Source organism: Rhincodon typus, chromosome 23 (assembly GCF_021869965.1).
Source record: "Rhincodon typus isolate 14 chromosome 23, sRhiTyp1.1, whole genome shotgun sequence".
NCBI classification, from domain to species: domain Eukaryota; kingdom Metazoa; phylum Chordata; class Chondrichthyes; order Orectolobiformes; family Rhincodontidae; genus Rhincodon; species Rhincodon typus.
Window position 1 is genome coordinate 38,698,482 of NC_063354.1, and position 18,184 is coordinate 38,716,665.

An 18,184-nucleotide genomic window follows, 5' to 3' on the forward strand; every position below is an offset into this window, starting at 1 on the left:
ATACCTGGTAAGTCTGAGACTTTGAAAGGTTCCAACTTGCCTTCTAGCCAGGGAAATGTATAGGAATTAAAGCTGACTGTAACTCCTGACTAACTATAACACTGACAACCCAATCTTTCGCACTGAGCCCCCTTCCCTCTCCTCTCCTCCAACAGACACTTCCCACCAGTGTGGACACTGCTCCCTTATCCCCTCCCCCTTGGATTCCTAAATTCCATGCCCACAGGACAGTGACAAGCACATGACGGACCTTCCGTATAGAGCTCCCCCACTCATGGAAAACTCATTGACCACCAGCTTACTTCTCTCACTCCCAAACACTCAATCCAACAACCCTCTCCCAGACATCTTCACACCTCATCCTCCTCCTGCAACATCTGACCCCTTCTCACCCACTTCCCTACCATTCTTCTCCCCAACCTACTGGTACCCTAACCCTCCCACCCACTACTCCCCCTTCCCTCAGTAGTGTTCAAAGTGGCTGTAGGAACTTAAAGCATGGAATGCTGCAGCTATGACCATAAATTGGGAGGGTGGTCTCTGTGCTGACCTACCCTGTTGCTCCTGCTCCTTCTCTCAACTGTTTTACTGATGAAGGCTATTGCATTGGAGATCCGGCCGGAAAACTCCTGCATTTGCATAATTCAAGTCGGAAACATGATTCCGAATCAGACCAGAAGATTCAAGCCAAACAAAAGCTGATAGCTAGCGGTTCTGCAAAAGACTATCATTGTATAGTTTAATAAAGTTTATTGTCTGGGCACATTTCAATGACTACAAGTTTCTTTAAAAAAAAAGCTCGCAACAATAACATTAAATACATAAATTTAGTCACTTATTAGTTTATATTTTAGATAATGCCCCAAAAGTGGGGGTGAAGGAAATGTTTACCTTAGTGCACAGTATGTACATGCTGGGTCACATTATGAAACCTTATAGTGCTTACTACTGAAAGATAAGTCTGTAACTGTTTAGATATTGAAGCAGGAAGGAGGTCACTTGGCTTATTGGGTTTAACACAATAGTAGGAGACACATGTTCAGATGTGGGTATATATTACAAAAGTAAACTTAAAGTTGTTCCCAAAGTAAGCAGATAAGATCACACCACATTTGCAATGGGGTTTTCTTTTTTTCTGTGACATCGTTCCTTAAAGCACTGATCAGTTCTCGAATCAATCTGAGCCTGAAAAATGAGTGTCAGGTCGGAGTCATTGTGACTGACCCTGCACTCAGAATCTTACTCACACAGAGACAGACATAAACTCACAGACTAACTCCCAGACACAGATACAGACTTACACACAGACACATAGCCACTCAGTCACTCACTCACTCAAAGAGACACTATTACAGAGAGTTGTGAACACAGACCAATCTATCACACAATCCAACTTTCTATCTCCTGACTCCATCTATACTTCCTGCTGCCTCAGAAAAGCAAAGACCCCTCCCACCTGGTTATAATCTCTTCCAACCTCTTCTGCTGGACAGAAGATGCAAGAGATTAAACATTTGTACCAACAGATTCAAGAATAGCTCCTTCCCCACTGTTATTAGACTTCTTAATGAACTTCTTAAATTTCAAATTTACTATTGGCCTTGCTTTTTGTGTACCTTGTCTGCAGTCATAAGATCGTATTCCTCGCTCTGTTCTGATACCTTAATGCACTTTGTATGGTATGATCTGCCTGTACTGCACACAAAACAAAACTTTTCACTGTACCTAGTGACAATAATAAATCAAATCAAACAAACAGGCACACACACACACACACAAACACACATAGACACACTCACTCACTCACCCACTCACACAAACACACACAACTGTAGCACCTCTTCTGACATCAGCTGACTGTGTTGGCCAAAATTCAATGATAGATTTCTCCTCTCTAAGGCCCAATTCTACGAAGACAGTACACTGGAAGAGCAAGGTTTTAAAATGCCTTCCAACTAAACCTGGTCACTTGCAAAATTCAATATTTACAACAAAAAGAGGTCAAGCACAAAGTAGGTTCAGATTGTGTTGCCGTTGACTCTAACTCACTTCTTACATTAAAAGACTTCACAGCTTACAAAACTTAATGTTGGACTTGGCTTGTCCAGACCTGCCCTTACATCTGGCTTTCTCCAATATCTGCTTCTCCTTCGCTGCTCTCAGACATGCGAGTCTGGGTGAACTGTTCCATTGGGATGGCTTTGCGTGCCTGCAGTTCTGTCATTGGTGCTGTATTCAGTTGCATGCTGGACGTTCTGGTATCACTATAATAGGAGCTACTATTGTAGATATAACTGTTGGACCTGGGTTTGGGGCATTTCCCCAGGTACGTCAAGTGCTTGCCAAAGACGCAGCCAGTACATTCAAAGTGATTTACCAACAGCCAACACCTCCACCGCATTTTCAATTCTGCTTGGACCTGCAGGAAAATGAAAAAGAAATAATAAGAGCTTGCTTGATTTGTAAAGAGGGCATCAATTAAAGTAAAAATAATTCTCTGATACACCGAATTTTAAGATCACTGATGAAATTTTGTGACTTCGTTGACACTCTGCTCCTGTATTTACCAGTCCATAAATTCAACATATTCACAAAAGTCAGCACCCTGAGTTATAAATATGGGCTGTATTTTGCAATAGGAATAATAGTGAGGATATCAGCGCTCTGTTGTTCGAGAGCAAATCAGGCAGCAACTAGCAATGACTGCAAGTGTGCAGGAAAATGCAGAAATTAGGAAGTTGCTGTCTGAGCTGACCTGCTTTTCCAGAAGCTTTACTGTTACAGTACCTTGCTGAAAGACTTCTGCACTAAAGTGCAATGATGTGAAGATAGTGCTCTGTGGATACCCACTAAACATACCAGAAAATGCTACGGCTGATTCATTACAGTGTAAATAATGTAAGAGCAATACGGCACGTTTTAACTCTTTTGTTCCAGGAAGCTAGGTGTTGAAAGATAGAACTGGAACCAATCTTTACACGGTTTTTGAGCATTTATTTACAGACGGCACACAAGGCAAGCATGCAACTCCTAAAACAACAACCGATTTATACCCTCTGTTGATTCAGTTAGCAGGAGGCCTAGAATAAAGAGAATTAAGTGCCCCCACAACTAAGATAATGTCACCAAATATAAATACCCTCAAACATTACAATAAATTGAGCTAATCAGATTAATGTGATATTCCCAAGGTTGATGATGCACTCCAGTTCTTCCAGCGCCCATTGGTAATGGAAGGCTTCCCAGGGTGCTAGTGGACAATGAACGCAGCAACGCTGAGGCATGGAATAACTAGGGAAGAAACGTAGGCAGTCAAACCAAATGATACCCTAGAGTGCTTTTGCCTGGACATACTGATGGCTTATTACTCTTTGTAAGTGCACAGTAAGTGTTCAGTTAATGCCTAGTGTCTGCATGTATGAAATAGAATGAACATTAACCTCTTCTGGGCTGAAAATTAACTGTAACGAGTATTAAGTTCCATTCCTTTGGATTTTAATTATTGGTGTAGGTATTGTTAAAAGATATTTTTCTTTCAGTTTATTTTATGTCTTTCCCGTAACCCTATCTTGCTTTACGTCTTTATTTTGCTTTCTATATATGATTTGACATTGAATATTCTAGCTGACACTTCCTGATTCAGACTTTGTGGTCCACATTAACCATTCAATCGGATCAGTTGAGGAGATAAGTAACCCACACAAATTCCCGATTCTCTGTAAAGAGTGCTACACCAAAATCCCTTTCCTGTGGTAAAATGTCGAAGGTGCCACTTCGGATTGGACAGTAAGACATGAAAAGCAGTCATAGAGTCACAGAGGATGGAAACAGACCCTTGGTTCAACCAGTCCATGCCAATCATGTTCCTAACCTAAACTGATAGGGTTGCTGATCAAAAACTTGGTTAAAAAGGTAGATTTTGAGGTGAATCATCAAGAAGGAATGACAGGAAGAGGGAGAAAGAAGGAAACAGAGGAATTCTAGGCCTATGGGCTCTGGCAACTGAAGGTGTAACCACCACTGATGGAGTGATTAAAATCAGGAATGCTCAAGAGGTCAGAATTAAAGGAGCTCAGATACTTAGGAGGGTTGCTGAAGGAAATAGCGAGGGGCAAGACCATGGAAGGGTTTGAAGATAAGGGTGAGAATTTTAAATTGGACGCAGTGATTAACTGGAAGACACTGAGATCAAAGAGCACAGAGGTGAGAGGTTAATCTAACTCAGTGTGACTCAGGACTCAGGCTGTATAATTTACAAAGGGAAGAACAGGAGAAGCCAGCCAGGAGTGAACTGTCAAGTTCAGAAGTACAAAGGCAGGGAGGAAGGATTACAGCTGCAGATGAGTTGGGCAATTCCATAGATTTGGAAGCCTCTACTTCGGCAGGAGGCTAAGGAAATTCAATATGTCCAAAAAGGCTCTTACAAATTTTCATAGATGCACCATAGGAAGTATCCTATCTGAATGCATCACAGCATGGCATGGCAACGGCTTCTTCCCAAAACCCCAAGAAACTAGAGAGAACTGTGAATACAGCAAAGGCCATCACACAAACCATCGTCCCATCAATTAACTTCATCTATACTTCCTGCTGTCTCTGGGAAGCAACCAACATCATCCAAGACGTCTTCCACCCTGGTTATACTCTTTTGAATCCTCGTCTGTCAGGAAGAAAACATAGATGTTTGTATACATGTATGAGCAGATTCAAGAAAGGCTTCCTCCCTGCTGTTATTGAAATTTTGAATGGACCTCTTTAATGTTAATATTGATCTCTTTGCACCTTCTTGGCAGCTGTAACATTGTATTCTGCACTCTGTTCTGTTGCTCTGAAGCACTTATATAGTACAATCTGGCTGTAAAGCAGTCACTGCACCTTGGTACATGTGACAATAATAAATCAAAAAAAATGAATTTAGTGATGGAGCAGAAGTGTGGTTGCAGGTTCAGCCTGGATGAAATATGACACCAAAGTAACAAATAATCCAGAGATAGTAGGAACTGCAGATGCTGGAGAATCTGAGATAACAAGGTGTAGAGCTGGATGAACACAGCAGGCCAAGCAGCATCAGAGGAGCAGGAAAGCTGACGTTTCGGGTCTAGACCCTTCTTCAGAAATGGGGGAGGGGAAGGGTGTTCTGAAATAAATAGGGAGAGAGTGGGAGGCGGATAGAAGATGGATAGGGGAGAAGATAGGTGGAGAGGAGACAGACAGGTCAAAGAGGCGGGAATGGAGCCAGTAAAGGTGAGTGTAGGTGGGGAGTTAGGGAGGGGATAGGTCAGTCCAGGGAGGACGGACAGGTCAAGGGGGCGGGATGAGGTTGGTCGGTAGGAGATGGAGGTGCGGCTTGAGGTGGGAGGAGGGGATAGGTGGGAGGAAGGACAGGTTAGGGAGGCGGGGACGAGCTGGACTGGTTTTGGGATGCGGTAGGGGGAGGGGAGATTTTGAAGCTTGTGAAGTCCACATTGATACCATTGGGCTGCAGGGCTCCCAAGCGGAATATGAGTTGCTGTTCCCACAACCTTCGGGTAGCATCGTTGTGGCACTGCAGGAGGCCCAGGATGGACATGTCGTCTGAGGAGTGGGAGGGGGAGTTGAAATGGTTCGCGACTGGGAGGTGCAGTTGTTTATTGCGAACCGAGCGTAGGTGTTCTGCAAAGCAGTCCCCGAGCCTCCGCTTGGTTTCCCTGATGTAGAGGAGGCCCCAACGGGATGCAGTATACCACATTAGCAGATGTGCAGGTGAACATCTGCTTGATGTGGAAAGTCTTCTTGGGGCTCTCAGCTGCCCTCGTTTTTCAAGGACCGCAACTTCCCCCCCTCAGTGGTCGAAAACGCCCTCAACCGTGTCTCCCACATTTCCCGCAACTCATCCCTCACACCCCCTCCCTGCAATAACAACCAAAACAGAATCCCCCTCATCCTCATGTACCACCCCACCAACCTCTGGATCTAACGCATCGTCCTCCAACACTTCCGCCATCTGCAATCCGACCCCACCACCAAAGACATTTTTCCCTCCCCACCCTTATCTGCTTTCCGGAGGGACCACTCTCCCCGTGACTGCCTTGTCCGCTCCACACTCCCCTCCAGCCCTACCACACACGGCACTTTTCCCTGCAACCGCAGGAAGTGCTACACCTGCCCCTACACCTCCCCCCTCACCCGCATCCCAGGCCCCAAGAAGACTTTCCACATCAAGCAGATGTTCACCTGCACATCTGCTAATGTGTTATACTGCATCCGCTGTTCCCGTTGTGGCCTCCTCTACATCGGGGAAACCAAGCGGAGGCTTGGGGACCGCTTTGCAGAACACCTATGCTCGGTTCGCACTAAACAACTGCACCTCCCAGTTGCGAACCATTTCAACTCCCCCTCCCACTCCTCAGACGACATGTCCATCCTGGGCCTCCTGCAGTGCCACAACGATGCTACCCGAAGGTTGCAGGAACAGCAACTCATATTCCGCTTGGGAACCCTGCAGCCCAACGGTATCAATGTGGACTTCACAAGCTTCAAAATCTCCCCTCCCCCTACCGTATCCCAAAACCAGCCCAGCTCGTCCCCGCCTTCCTAACCTGTCCTTCCTGCCACCTATCCCCTCCTCCCACCTCAAGCCCCACCCCCATCTCCTACCTACTAACCTCATCCCGCCCCTTTGACCTGTCCCCTCCCTAACTCCCCACCTACACTCACCTTTACTGGCTCCATCCCCACCTCTTTGACCTGTCTGTCTCCTCTCCACCTATCTTCTCCTCTATCCATCTTCCACCTGCCTCCCTCTCTCTCCCTATTTATTTCAGAACCCCCTTCCCCTCCCCCATTTCTGAAGAAAGGTCTAGGCCCGAAACGTCAGCTTTCCTGCTCCTCTGATGCTGCTTGGCCTGCTGTGTTCATCCAGCTCTACAAATAATCCAGTTTGGCCTTGGGTAGTCAACAGGGAGAGGGTTGGAATTCATCGATACAGAATGGAATAGAAGCCAAAGAAAATGGCTTCAAATGTTTAGATAGAGGAAATTTCTGCTCATCCTGTACTGGATGTTGGATAACAGTCTGATAATTTAGCAACAGTAGAGGTGCTGAGGCAGATGGCACTGAGTTGGAGTTGGGTGTGATTAGTTGTCGGGATGGCTAGTGAGAGGTACAGAGTGGGTTCAATTCCTGCACCAAATACTCACTAAAAGCTGCCTCATTTTATGGCCCCATGCTTAATGTGGCATGGGGATGGGTATACAGCACTGAGGGTGCATAGGTTGATAAGGAGGGCATCTGGCTACAGAACATACAACAGCACGGAATTGGGCTTATGGATATTTATTAACACAGTGCCAAATCCCCTAGGCAGGCTTTTCATGCATCCTGCCTCCACTCCAGGCAGCTCCTTCAGGCCTTCCAAAGATACCTGCCCCTACTTCCAATTCAGTCCACCCACTACACCGAAAATGAGAAGTTTAGATAGCCAATTCTTAAAGGTCAGATTTGTGGAACTGGAATTCTCCTGCCTCTGAAAACCTGGGACCAGGGAGTCTGGATAAATGGGTTATTTTAGGTTGACAAGGTATAACTACGGTCATTCTACACAGATCAACTATTCTATAACTGGGGGCCCTCAACTATTTGCAATCCATGTTAATGACTTGGATGAAGGGACTAAGCATACTGTGACCAAATTTGCTGACAATACAAAGATAGGAAAGCTAGTTGTGGGGATGACAGATTCTGCGAAGGCATATAAATAGTTAAGTGCTCGGGCAAAAATTTGGCAGATGGAGGATAATCTAGAAAAAATATGCGGTTGTCTATTTTGACAGGAAGAATAGGTAATCAGAATATCATTTAAATGAAGAGAGACAGCAGAATTCTGCAGTACAGTAGGATCTGGGTATCATTGTACAATGTTGCTGTTCGCAAGTGACCAGGAAGGCAAATGGAATGCTAGCCTTCATTATAAGGAGATAGAGGTTTAAGCAGGGAAATCCTGCCACATACGTACAGGACACCAGTCACAGCCCGTTTGAAATATTGCATCAATTGCATCAATATCTGTCTCCTTCATAAGAATTGAAAAAATTGAGAGAATAGCCCTATGGTCCTCTGGGAATATGGTGACTTTCACTTTACTGGGCGAAATCTTTCTGTGACCAATACAGTATTCTTTCTTTGATCCATTACTTCATCTTCTTTCTCCAAATCTTTCATTTCATATTTAGTTTTGAATACTCTGTTATAAAGTTTGGGACAATTAAAGGCACAATGGTACTTTGAATCTTGTCTGGAATGTTGAATGACTACAGTCAGGACATTTCCGGGGCTCATTCTCTTATTGCAAATTTTATTTGCTTTCCCAAATAATCAAAAGCATTTCTGTCATTATTCCTGTAAGTTACAGTTCTCCTTTTATATGTTGCCTGAGACTTGTATCTGGACAGTTTCATTAATCCCATAACATTGTGTCCTATATTTTATGCTGTAACATTGACTACTCCTTTTGAACCACTAACACCACTAATAGAGAATCCTTCCCAAGCAAAGTTTTTAAAGCTTCTGACATTTTTTTCTGATTGTGTAAGCTTATCTATAAAGTTAACTCCTGCCAGAACAAATAGTCCATCCATACTCGATCCTTTGGCACAGTCAAATAACTTAAATGCCACAACAGACTGGAATATTGCCAAATTAAATTTCTGCATTCTTGCATACAACCTACTGAATTCCATTATATATCCTTCCACGAAACTATGTTCACTGTTTCTAAATTTGTCAAAATCTGACCATGCCTCATAACCAGTCAATAAATCATCCATTCAATCAATTTTACCCATGGAAGTAAACAATCTCTCCAAATTTACATCCATGTTCATATCATCAGACATCAATTCCAAATAAAAACTTTGTTTTTTTAAAATGCTGCTTCTGTATAGTGCAAAGTACATCCCTTGTTTCCACTTTGGAAGAGAAATAAGTCAAGTTCACTTGGTTACCACATTCTTCCACTAATCATCAGGAATGCGCTCAGAAAACAGGTAATCACACCCTGAATCTTTACATTCTAATTCTGCATCCTCTGCTACCAATGATGTTCACTAGAAGTTAGATACTTTTAGATGTACACTCTATAGTTACAGTTTTATGTCAACCAATCCTGTACTATAAAACTCAGCCAACATCTGGCTGACTCTGGTTCATACACAATTGAATATGATTGACTAAGTTACTGCACATGTTAACCCTGTTACCATTACCCCCGAGGTATTTAGCAACATATTAATATGTTTTGATTTGAATCTTTCTCCAATGGTGGAAGAAGTCAATTTAATTAAAGTCATGGAATAACAAGCCAACGAGCATTTGGTTACTGAACAGCCAGTTTTGGAATAATTGGACAAAGGACAACCACTGAGAAAGGCAAGGGAAGAAATAGCTGGGGCATGAGCAGATATCTTCACATCCTCCTTGACCACAGGCAAGGTTCCAGAGGACTGGAGGTTAGCCAATGTTGTTCACTTGTTTAAGAAAGGAAGCAGGGATAATCCAGGAAATTATAGGCCGGTGAGTCTGACATCTGTGGTGGGGAAGCTCTTGGAGAAGATACTGAGAGACAGGATATATGCACATTTGGAAGAAAATGGACAGGCAGCATGGTTTCGTATGGGGAAGGTCATGTCTCACTAACCTGTTTGAATTTTTTGAAGAAGTGACAAAGATAATTGATGAGGGAACAGCTGTGGGTGTAGTCTAGATGGACTTTAGTAAGGCATTTGATAAAGTCCCACATGCAGATTGGTACAAAAACTAAAATCACATGGGATTCAGAGTGGGCTGGCTAGATGGATACAAAACTGGCTTGGTCATAAAAGACAGAGGATAGTGGTGGAAGGGTGTTTTTCAGAATGCAGACCGGTAACTAGTGGTGTTCCACAGAGATCAGTCTTAGGTCCTCTGTTGTTTGCAGTACATATAAATGATCTGGAGGAAAATGTGGGTGGTCTGATTAGTAAGTTTGCAGATGACACAAAGGTTGGTGGAGTTGCTAATAGTGCCGACAATTGTGAAAGGATACAACAGGATATAGATAGATTGGTGACTTGGGCACAGAAATGGCAGTTGGAGTTTCATTCTGACAAATGTGAGGTGATGCATTTTGGAGGATCAAATTTAGGTGTGAATTGTACTGTTAATAGCAGAACCCTTAGGAACATTAACATACAGATGAATCTGGGCGTACAGGTCCACAGTTCCCTAAAAGTGGCAACACAGGTGGCGAAGGTGACTAAGAAGGCATATGGCATGCTTACCTTCATTGGCCGGGGCATGGAGTACAAGATTTGGCAAAACTTGTTCTAGCTATATAAAACCCTTGTTAGGCCGCAATTGGAGTATTGTGTGCAGTTTTGGTCGTCACATTACCAGAAGGACGTGGAAGCTTTGGAAAGACTGCTTAGAAGGATGTTGCCCAGTCTCGAGGGCATTGGCTATAAGGAAAGGTTAAAAAGACTAGGGGTGTTTTCACTGGAAAGACGGTGGCTGAGAGGAGACCTGAGAGAGGTCTACAAAATTATGAGAGGCACAGATAGGGTGGATAATCAGAGGCTTTTTCCTGTGGTTGAAGTTTCAATTACAAGGGGACACAGGTTCGAGGTGAGAGGGCAAAAGTTTAAGGGAGGTGTGCGAGGGAGGTTTTTCACACAGAGTGGTAGGAGCCTGGAATGCACTGCCAGAGGAGGTGGTGGAAGCAGGCACGTTGGCAACATTTAAGAGGCGTCCGAATGGTTACATGAATAGGGACGGAATGGAGGGATATGGACCGAATAAGGGCAGAAGGTTTGTTTTTTTAGTTTAGTTGGGGCATGATCATTGGCACAGGCCTGGAGGGCCGAAGGGCTTGTTCCTGTGCTGTACTTCTCTTTGTTCTTAGCTCTCACGAGAAAATTTCATTGAGCTCCCTAGACTCAGGGTGAAAGCCAAACAGAGGACAGAAATCATTGTATTTAATTTCCTTGGTGTTAGAAATTTTCTGAACAAGGGTCTAGGCCCGAAACGTCAGCTTTCCTGCTCCTCTGATGCTGCTTGGCCTGCGGTGTTCATCCAGCGCTACACCTTGTTATCTATGTTGTAAATCTGTTGCTTATTGTCAGCAAGATGACAATACTAGATTGGCAGAATGTCTTTCCATTGCTATCAACAAGGAACAGAATTCGGATGGCAAACATTTCTTTAAATTCATTCATGAAATGTGGGTATCACTGGCTGGATCAGAATATATCACCTATCTTTAGTTGCCCTTGAGAAGGCGATGATGTGCTTCCTTCTAGCAGTTTTGATTTACAGAAATGGCTTACTAGGCCAGTTCAGAAGGCAGTTGTGAGTCAACTACATCAAGTCACATATAGGTCAGACGAGGTAGGGATGGCAGTTTTACTGCCCCAAAGAGCATTTATGAACTAAATGGGCTCCTACAGCAAATCGACAATGGGTTCGTGGTGATTATTTAACTTTTCGTTCCAATTTTTTATTGAATTTATATAAATATTTGAAAGGGATGAAGTTAGAAGACTATGGAGATAAGGTTGAAGAGTGGGATTAGCTAGGTCGCTGTTTCAGAAGCTGCTACAGGCAAGATGGGTCGAATGGTCTCCTTCTGTACTGTAAAATTCTATGATTCTGTGAACTCACCTCTGCTGTCTGCTATGGTGGGATTCGAAATTGGGTCCCCAGAACAATACCTGATTCTCTGAATTCCTAGACCAGCAACAATACCACTACACCATTGTCTGCCGAAACAATAAGATGCATACAATCATATATCAAAGGAGCAGTATATCCCAACTGAAGTAACTGATAAATCCTTAACTGATATACCTCAAAGTGCAACATAGCTTGAGGAACAAACAGTGTTTGCAGATTTAATCCTGATGTCAGATGCTGAGAAGACACAATTTCAAGTAGAACATTTAGTTTCCTTATCTTCCCAGAGAGAATCCTCACTGACAGGGACAGAGATCAGGCCAAGTAAGAAGTAATCCCAAGATAATGTGGCTGAGGAAATGACCACATTGATTTCACCAACGTTGCTGTCACTGAGTGCAAAGAGAGGTGTGCAAGTTAAGCAACGAGTTAAACAGTCTGCATACTTCACAACAGATTTGCCAGCAGATTGAGAATAGAACTCTGCTAATACTAATTAGAGGTATTGCATACAATTCCATGGAAGGTACTGAGACGGAATGAGCTATGTTCACAGATTCAGCACTCACTAAAGGAGAGATGGCCTAGTTCAGAGATATTGCAAAAAAAATATGTCAATAGAACAGTGAAGGAAATGAAAGTGATAAAAGATTCTTAGAAAACATACATCCTGATGGTTACAGAGGAATAAAGAGGGAACTGTAGGACACATTCAAGAATAAAATCAAGGTTCCATGGCTGTATAAAATTGATCTTGGTTGGGTGGACTCTTCAGTTCAGAAATATAAACTGTAACAACTCAACATGTTTAGTAGCATCTGTGGAGATAGAGAAAGATGTAATGTTTCAAGTCCAGAATGAATCTTCTCCAGAATATCTGAAGTTCTGAAGACCCCACACTGGACTTGAAACGTCAACTCTGTTTCTCTCTCCACAGATGCTGCCAGATCTGCTGAGCTTCTCCAGCACTTTCAGTTTCTGTTTCAGATCCTCAGCACCCACAGGTTACTTTCATCTTAACTTCGGAAATCAGTGCAGTGAGCGAGTGAAGGCATAAAGAACGTTGAAAGGTGCAGTATCAGAGAGCAGGCTGACTGCAATTGTACAGAAACTGTGTTGGAATGTGAGAGTGTAATGACTAACTGGCGATGCATGCTTGCTGCTGGAAGCAAAATTCTGCCTGTGGAAAAGTTTACGTTGTATATGGTATGTTACACATAATAAGCTCAGTCCACCAGAGGGAGCACTTGCACAAGACATGCAGATAGACACAAAGACAAACAGGGAGAGACAGGCAGGTACATTCGTACAAAAACGGTCCAGCTTTATTTTGTTCTCAGGCTGAAATTGCAGACAGTATAAATACTGTAAAAATGAATGGTGGTCTTATATTAAAATCAACAAATAAAACCACTGAAACAAATAAAACCACTGATAAATCAGATAAAGCTATCATTTATTTATGCCACAAAAACAGAAATTGCTGGAAAAGCTCAGCAGGTCTGGCAACGTCTGTGGAGAGAAAAAGAGAGTTAACATTTTGAGTCGAATGACACTTCCTACTGAGCTTTATCAGCAATTTCTGTTTTTGTTACTGATTTACAGCATCTGCAGTGCTTTTGGTTTTTATAAGGTATTTGTGCCATTTGGTATATTTTCAAGCAAGTGCAACAACAGATCTATTTATGGTAAGTTGCAAAAATGTTCCAAACTATCCAACCTGAAGTATCCCTGGTTCACTGTTGACACAAAGATTATCATCACAATAAGCACACCACTATCATGGAGACATTTGTACAATGAGACTATATTCAATCAGTTCCTTACCTCTCCATTGACAAAGCAGTATAGCAAGGCCACCAGAAAACCCTGCAGAGGAAGAAAAGACTATTGTTGTCCTTTGAATCATTGCCAGAGATTTTCCACTTAACAGTGCACTAAAGCTGCAGTGGATTTGGCATAGATTAGTCAATTAGGTGTAGATATAGTATAGAAAATAATGAAATACAGTTTTTCTCAAATTTGTTATATTAAAAAAAAATTTGCTCCTGTACAGTTCACCAACTTATACAGTCCCTTAAAACTTCAGAGAACTTCCATTCCAGGGCAACTAGAGATATGCAATAAATGTAACCATATAACCAAAATCAAATTTTCAAAAATTGGTCGACCAAGGATATATTTTATTGTAACAGGCTTGCGCTGCAATCACATTCCATTGTACTCCCACTTTTTTGTAAAAAAAAAATCAACCATGATTAAGGAAGTTTTCCAAAGTTTTTGTTTTATCTTACATTGATATTGAAATAACTATAACGTTGAAACTTTTACAGTCTGCATATACAGTGGTATTATCTATCGCTGACAGAAATAATCTTTTGCTCAGTTTGAAAGGGTTATCAGCAGTGGGTTCAATAAGTGACCTATATCATTCAGCAGCAATTGAGTGCTCCTAAGTCTGTTTGTAAAAACTCAATGACGATGCTTTGCTGCAAGATTCATGAGTCAAATATGTTCACAATGATGACAATTTTAAGTCAGTGATCAAACATAATCTTCTTATTAAGGGAATGACAGCCCAACCAGTTTCAACCTGTTGTGGAAATGCTGGAAAGAGCTTGAATGAAAGTGAAGGTACAACTGATACTTCTCTCAAGTCTCAAAAGACTTCATAAGTTGAACAATGCCGCGAATACAGCTAATTTAAAATGAAATTGGATGTGTTAGGATTGGGTCATATGGTATTACTCTTGCTTTTAGATCCTAAGTGCTGCACAATCGGGAGTGCTGTGAAGAACAGCAGAGTTTGCCCAGGGTCCATCAATTATCCTCCATTAACTCCACTAATATATATTAGAGAGAAGAAGGTTAAGAGGTGACTTAATAGAGACATACAAGATGATCAGAGGGTGGACAGTGGGAGCCTTTTTCCTCAGATGGTGGTGGTTAGCACAAGGGGACATAGCTTTAAATTGAGGGGTGATAGATATAGGACAGATGTCAGAGGTAGGTTCTTTATTCAGAGAGTAGTAAGGGCGTGGAATGCCCTGCCTGCAAAAATAGTAGACTCGCCAACTTTAAGGGCATTTAAATGGTCATTGGATAAACATATGGATGATAATGGAATAGTGTAGGTTAGATGGGCTTCAGATTGGTTTCACAGGTCGGTGCAACATCGAGGGCCGAAGGGCCTGTACTGCGCTGTAATGTTCTATGTTCTATCCAATCACTTAGCAATTGCTGTTTGTGGGACCTTCTGTTGTTATCAAGGTCACTGTTTCAATTGGTTGGGGAACACTTTATGTCATCCTAAGGATATGAAAGCTCCTGTTTAAATGCATGTCCCAGTGAGGTATGGCCAGGCAATACATTAACCCCTTGTTTTACCTTTAACTACCAAAGAAAGACAATGTTGACTGATCCTTAATCTTAAATTAAGTAGGTTCAAAAATCACTTGAGGTTTCGATGAGAGATCTTTGCGGAGAGACTGATGTTCATAACAAGATCACTCTAGGTTAGAAAAATGATATGCTATTGCCTTTCTTTTAAAATGAAATGTTGTTGAATTGTGATTTCCTAAGTGAGATAGACACATTCAAGATATTTATATGAAGGGCTGACCATCACTGCTCTCAGAGGCAATAGTTTCCATACAATGTCTATATTTCCTTAATGTGTTTCCACATTCTTTCACTGCTTGGCTGAAGTGAGGAACTCAATTTAGGCATATGAAATTAGGAAATGTAACTGGATGCTGCTGTTGGCCTGATATAGTGACAGTTGATTGCACTGACTATTTTTATCAGTATGATTCATTTTGATTTTTTACTACTCCCTCTGGATTTCCTCAGCCCACAGACAATCTGTGACTGAGATAATACCAATATGGACCCTCCCTACGGTTCAGTTTATTTTTATACCTAAGAATATAATCAAGTATCAGAGATCTGATTTGTGTCAGAATTAAAAAGAAATGACAGCTTCAGTCTTTTGATCTAATTTTTAGTGAGTTTCTCCTTGCCAAATGTTGTCTACTTAATATCATGTTGTTCACTTGGTAATGTACCACTGCAATAACATGCAGAAAGGATATGGTCAATCAAATTAATATACCAGTGTTAATATATTTCTTCCATAAATGGATCCTGCTGGTTAATGTCATTCAAGGGAGAATATTCTACCAGCATATTTGGGTTGCATTGTGTCTGCAGTTTTTTTCACATATTTTTCCATGTAGGTGCAGAGAGATGATCAAAGCTTTTCTGAATATTTGTTCTTAGGATGTAGGCGTTGTGAGCAAGGATGCCTTCCTAGCTGCTTTTACAACTAAGTGGCTGGCCAGGCTGCTTTAGAAAGCGTCAAGAGGCAACAGCATAATGTAAAACTAAAGATGCACATTGGTTAAATCAGAACAGGGTGGCGGGGCATGGACATGAGTGAACCAGTTGAGTTTTAACAAATTTCTAAAAACAATTGCACTTATTATGTTCCTGGTACACGCTTAATGAATTATTACATCCTTTTGCAGTCAACATTATGACTTACAATTTTTGCTTTTGTGCTTAAGACCACTACGTTATGCCAAAGCTGAAGAACTACTGTGTCTGAACAATTTAACTCCTCTTTTGAGATTAAAGCCTAAATGTCAACCGCCTCCACTGTAAAAGAAGTGCAGTGCTAACTCTTAGATAACAAGGTGTAAAGCTGGATGAACACAGCAGGCCAAGCAGCATCAGAGGAGCAGGAAGGCTGACATTTCGGGCCTAGACCCTTCTTCAGAAATGGGGGAGGGGAAAGGGGTTCTGAAATAAATAGGGAGAGAGGGGGAGGCGGATAGAAGATGGATAGAGGAGAAGATAGGTGGAGAGGAGACTGACAGGTCAAAGAGGCGGGGATGGAGCCAGTAAAGGTGAGTGTAGGTGGGGAGGTAGGGAGGAGATAGGTCAGTCCAGGGAGGACGGACAGGTCAAGGGGGCGGGATGAGGTTAGTAGGTAGGAGATGGGGGTGGGGCTTGAGGTGTGAGGAGGGGATAGGGGGGAGGAAGGACAGGTTAGGGAGGTGGGGACGAGCTGGGCTGGTTTTGGGATACGGTAGGGGGAAGGGAGATTTTGAAGCTTGTGAAGTCCACATTGATACCATTGGGCTGCAGGGCTCCCAAGCGGAATACGAGTTGCTGTTTCTGCAACCTTCGGGTAGCATCGGTGTGGCACTGCAGGAGGCCCAGGATGGACATGTTGTCTGCGGAATGGGAGGGGGAGTTGAAATGGTTCGCGACTGGGAGGTGCAGTTGTTTAGTGCGAACTGAGCGTAGGTGTTCTGCAAAGTGGTCCCCAAGCCTCCGCTTGGTTTCCCTGATGTAGAGGAGGCCACAACGGGAACAGCGGATGCACTTCCTACAGACAAAGGGGGTGGCCATGGGCACCCGCATGGGCCCAAGCTATGCCTGCCTCTTTGTAGGTTACGTGGAACAATCCCTCTTCCGTACCTACACCGGCCCTAAACCCCACCTCTTCCTCCGTTACATTGATGACTGTATCAGCGCTGCCTCGTGCTCCCACGAGGAGCTCGAACAGCTCATCCACGTCACCAACACATTCCACCCCAACCTTAAGTTCACCTGGACCATCTCTGATACCTCTCTCTCCTTCTTGGACCTCTCTGTCTCCATCTCTGGCAACCACCTAGAAACCGATATCCATTTCAAGCCCACCGACTCCCACAGCTACCTAGAATACACCTCCTCCCACCCACCTTCCTGCAAAAATGCCATCCCCTATTCCCAATTCCTTCACCTCTGCCGCATCTGCTCCCAGGATGAAGCATTCCACTCCCGTACATCTCAGATGTCCTCGTTTTTCAAGGACCGCAACTTCCCCCCTCAGTGGTCGAGAACGCCCTCGATCGTGTCTCCTGCATTTCCCGCAACTCATCCCTCACACCCCCTCCGCGCAACAACAACCAAAAAAGAATCCCCCTCGTCCTCACGTACCACCCCACCAACCTCCGGATCCAACGCATCATCCTCCGACACTTCCGCCATCTGCAATCCGACCCCACCACCAAAGACATTTTTCCCTCCCCACCCTCATCTGCTTTCCGGAGGGACCGCTCTTTCCGTGACTCCCTTGTCCGCTCCACACTCCCCTCCAGCCCCACCTCACCCGGCACTTTTCCCTGCAACCGCAGGAAGTGCTACACCTGCCCCTACACCTCCCCCCTCACCCGCATCCTAGGCCCCAAGAAGATTTTCCACATCAAGCAGATATTCACCTGCACATCTGCTAATGTGTTATACTGCATCCGCTGTACCCGTTGTGGCCTCCTCTACATCGGGGAAACCAAGCGGAGGCTTGGGGACCGCTTTGCAGAACACCTACACTCGGTTCGCACTAAACAACTGCACCCTCCAGTCGCGAACCATTTCAACTCCCCCTCCCATTCCACAGACGACATGTCCATCCTGGGCCTCCTGCAGTGCCACAACATGCTACCCGAAG

The 18,184-nt window shown here is 43.5% G+C and overlaps 1 protein-coding gene across 2 annotated transcripts in view; it reads right to left on the reverse strand.

Annotated features, from left to right (window-relative positions):
- Positions 1–736: 736 nt before the first annotated feature.
- LOC109917134 (glucagon-like peptide 2 receptor) overlaps positions 737–18,184 on the reverse strand; it is a 59,922-nt gene continuing 42,474 nt past the window's right edge. Inside the window, exons 11-12 of one of the 2 annotated variants that reach the window (XM_048611038.1) lie at positions 13,513–13,554; positions 737–2,419 (exon numbers count right to left, since the gene is read on the reverse strand). In XM_048611038.1, the coding sequence (XP_048466995.1) occupies positions 2,117–2,419; positions 13,513–13,554 (345 nt within the window). In that variant the 3' untranslated portion in view covers positions 737–2,116. The remainder of the gene's footprint in view (positions 2,420–13,512; positions 13,555–18,184) is intronic. The other variant, XM_048611039.1, reaches the window with a different exon arrangement.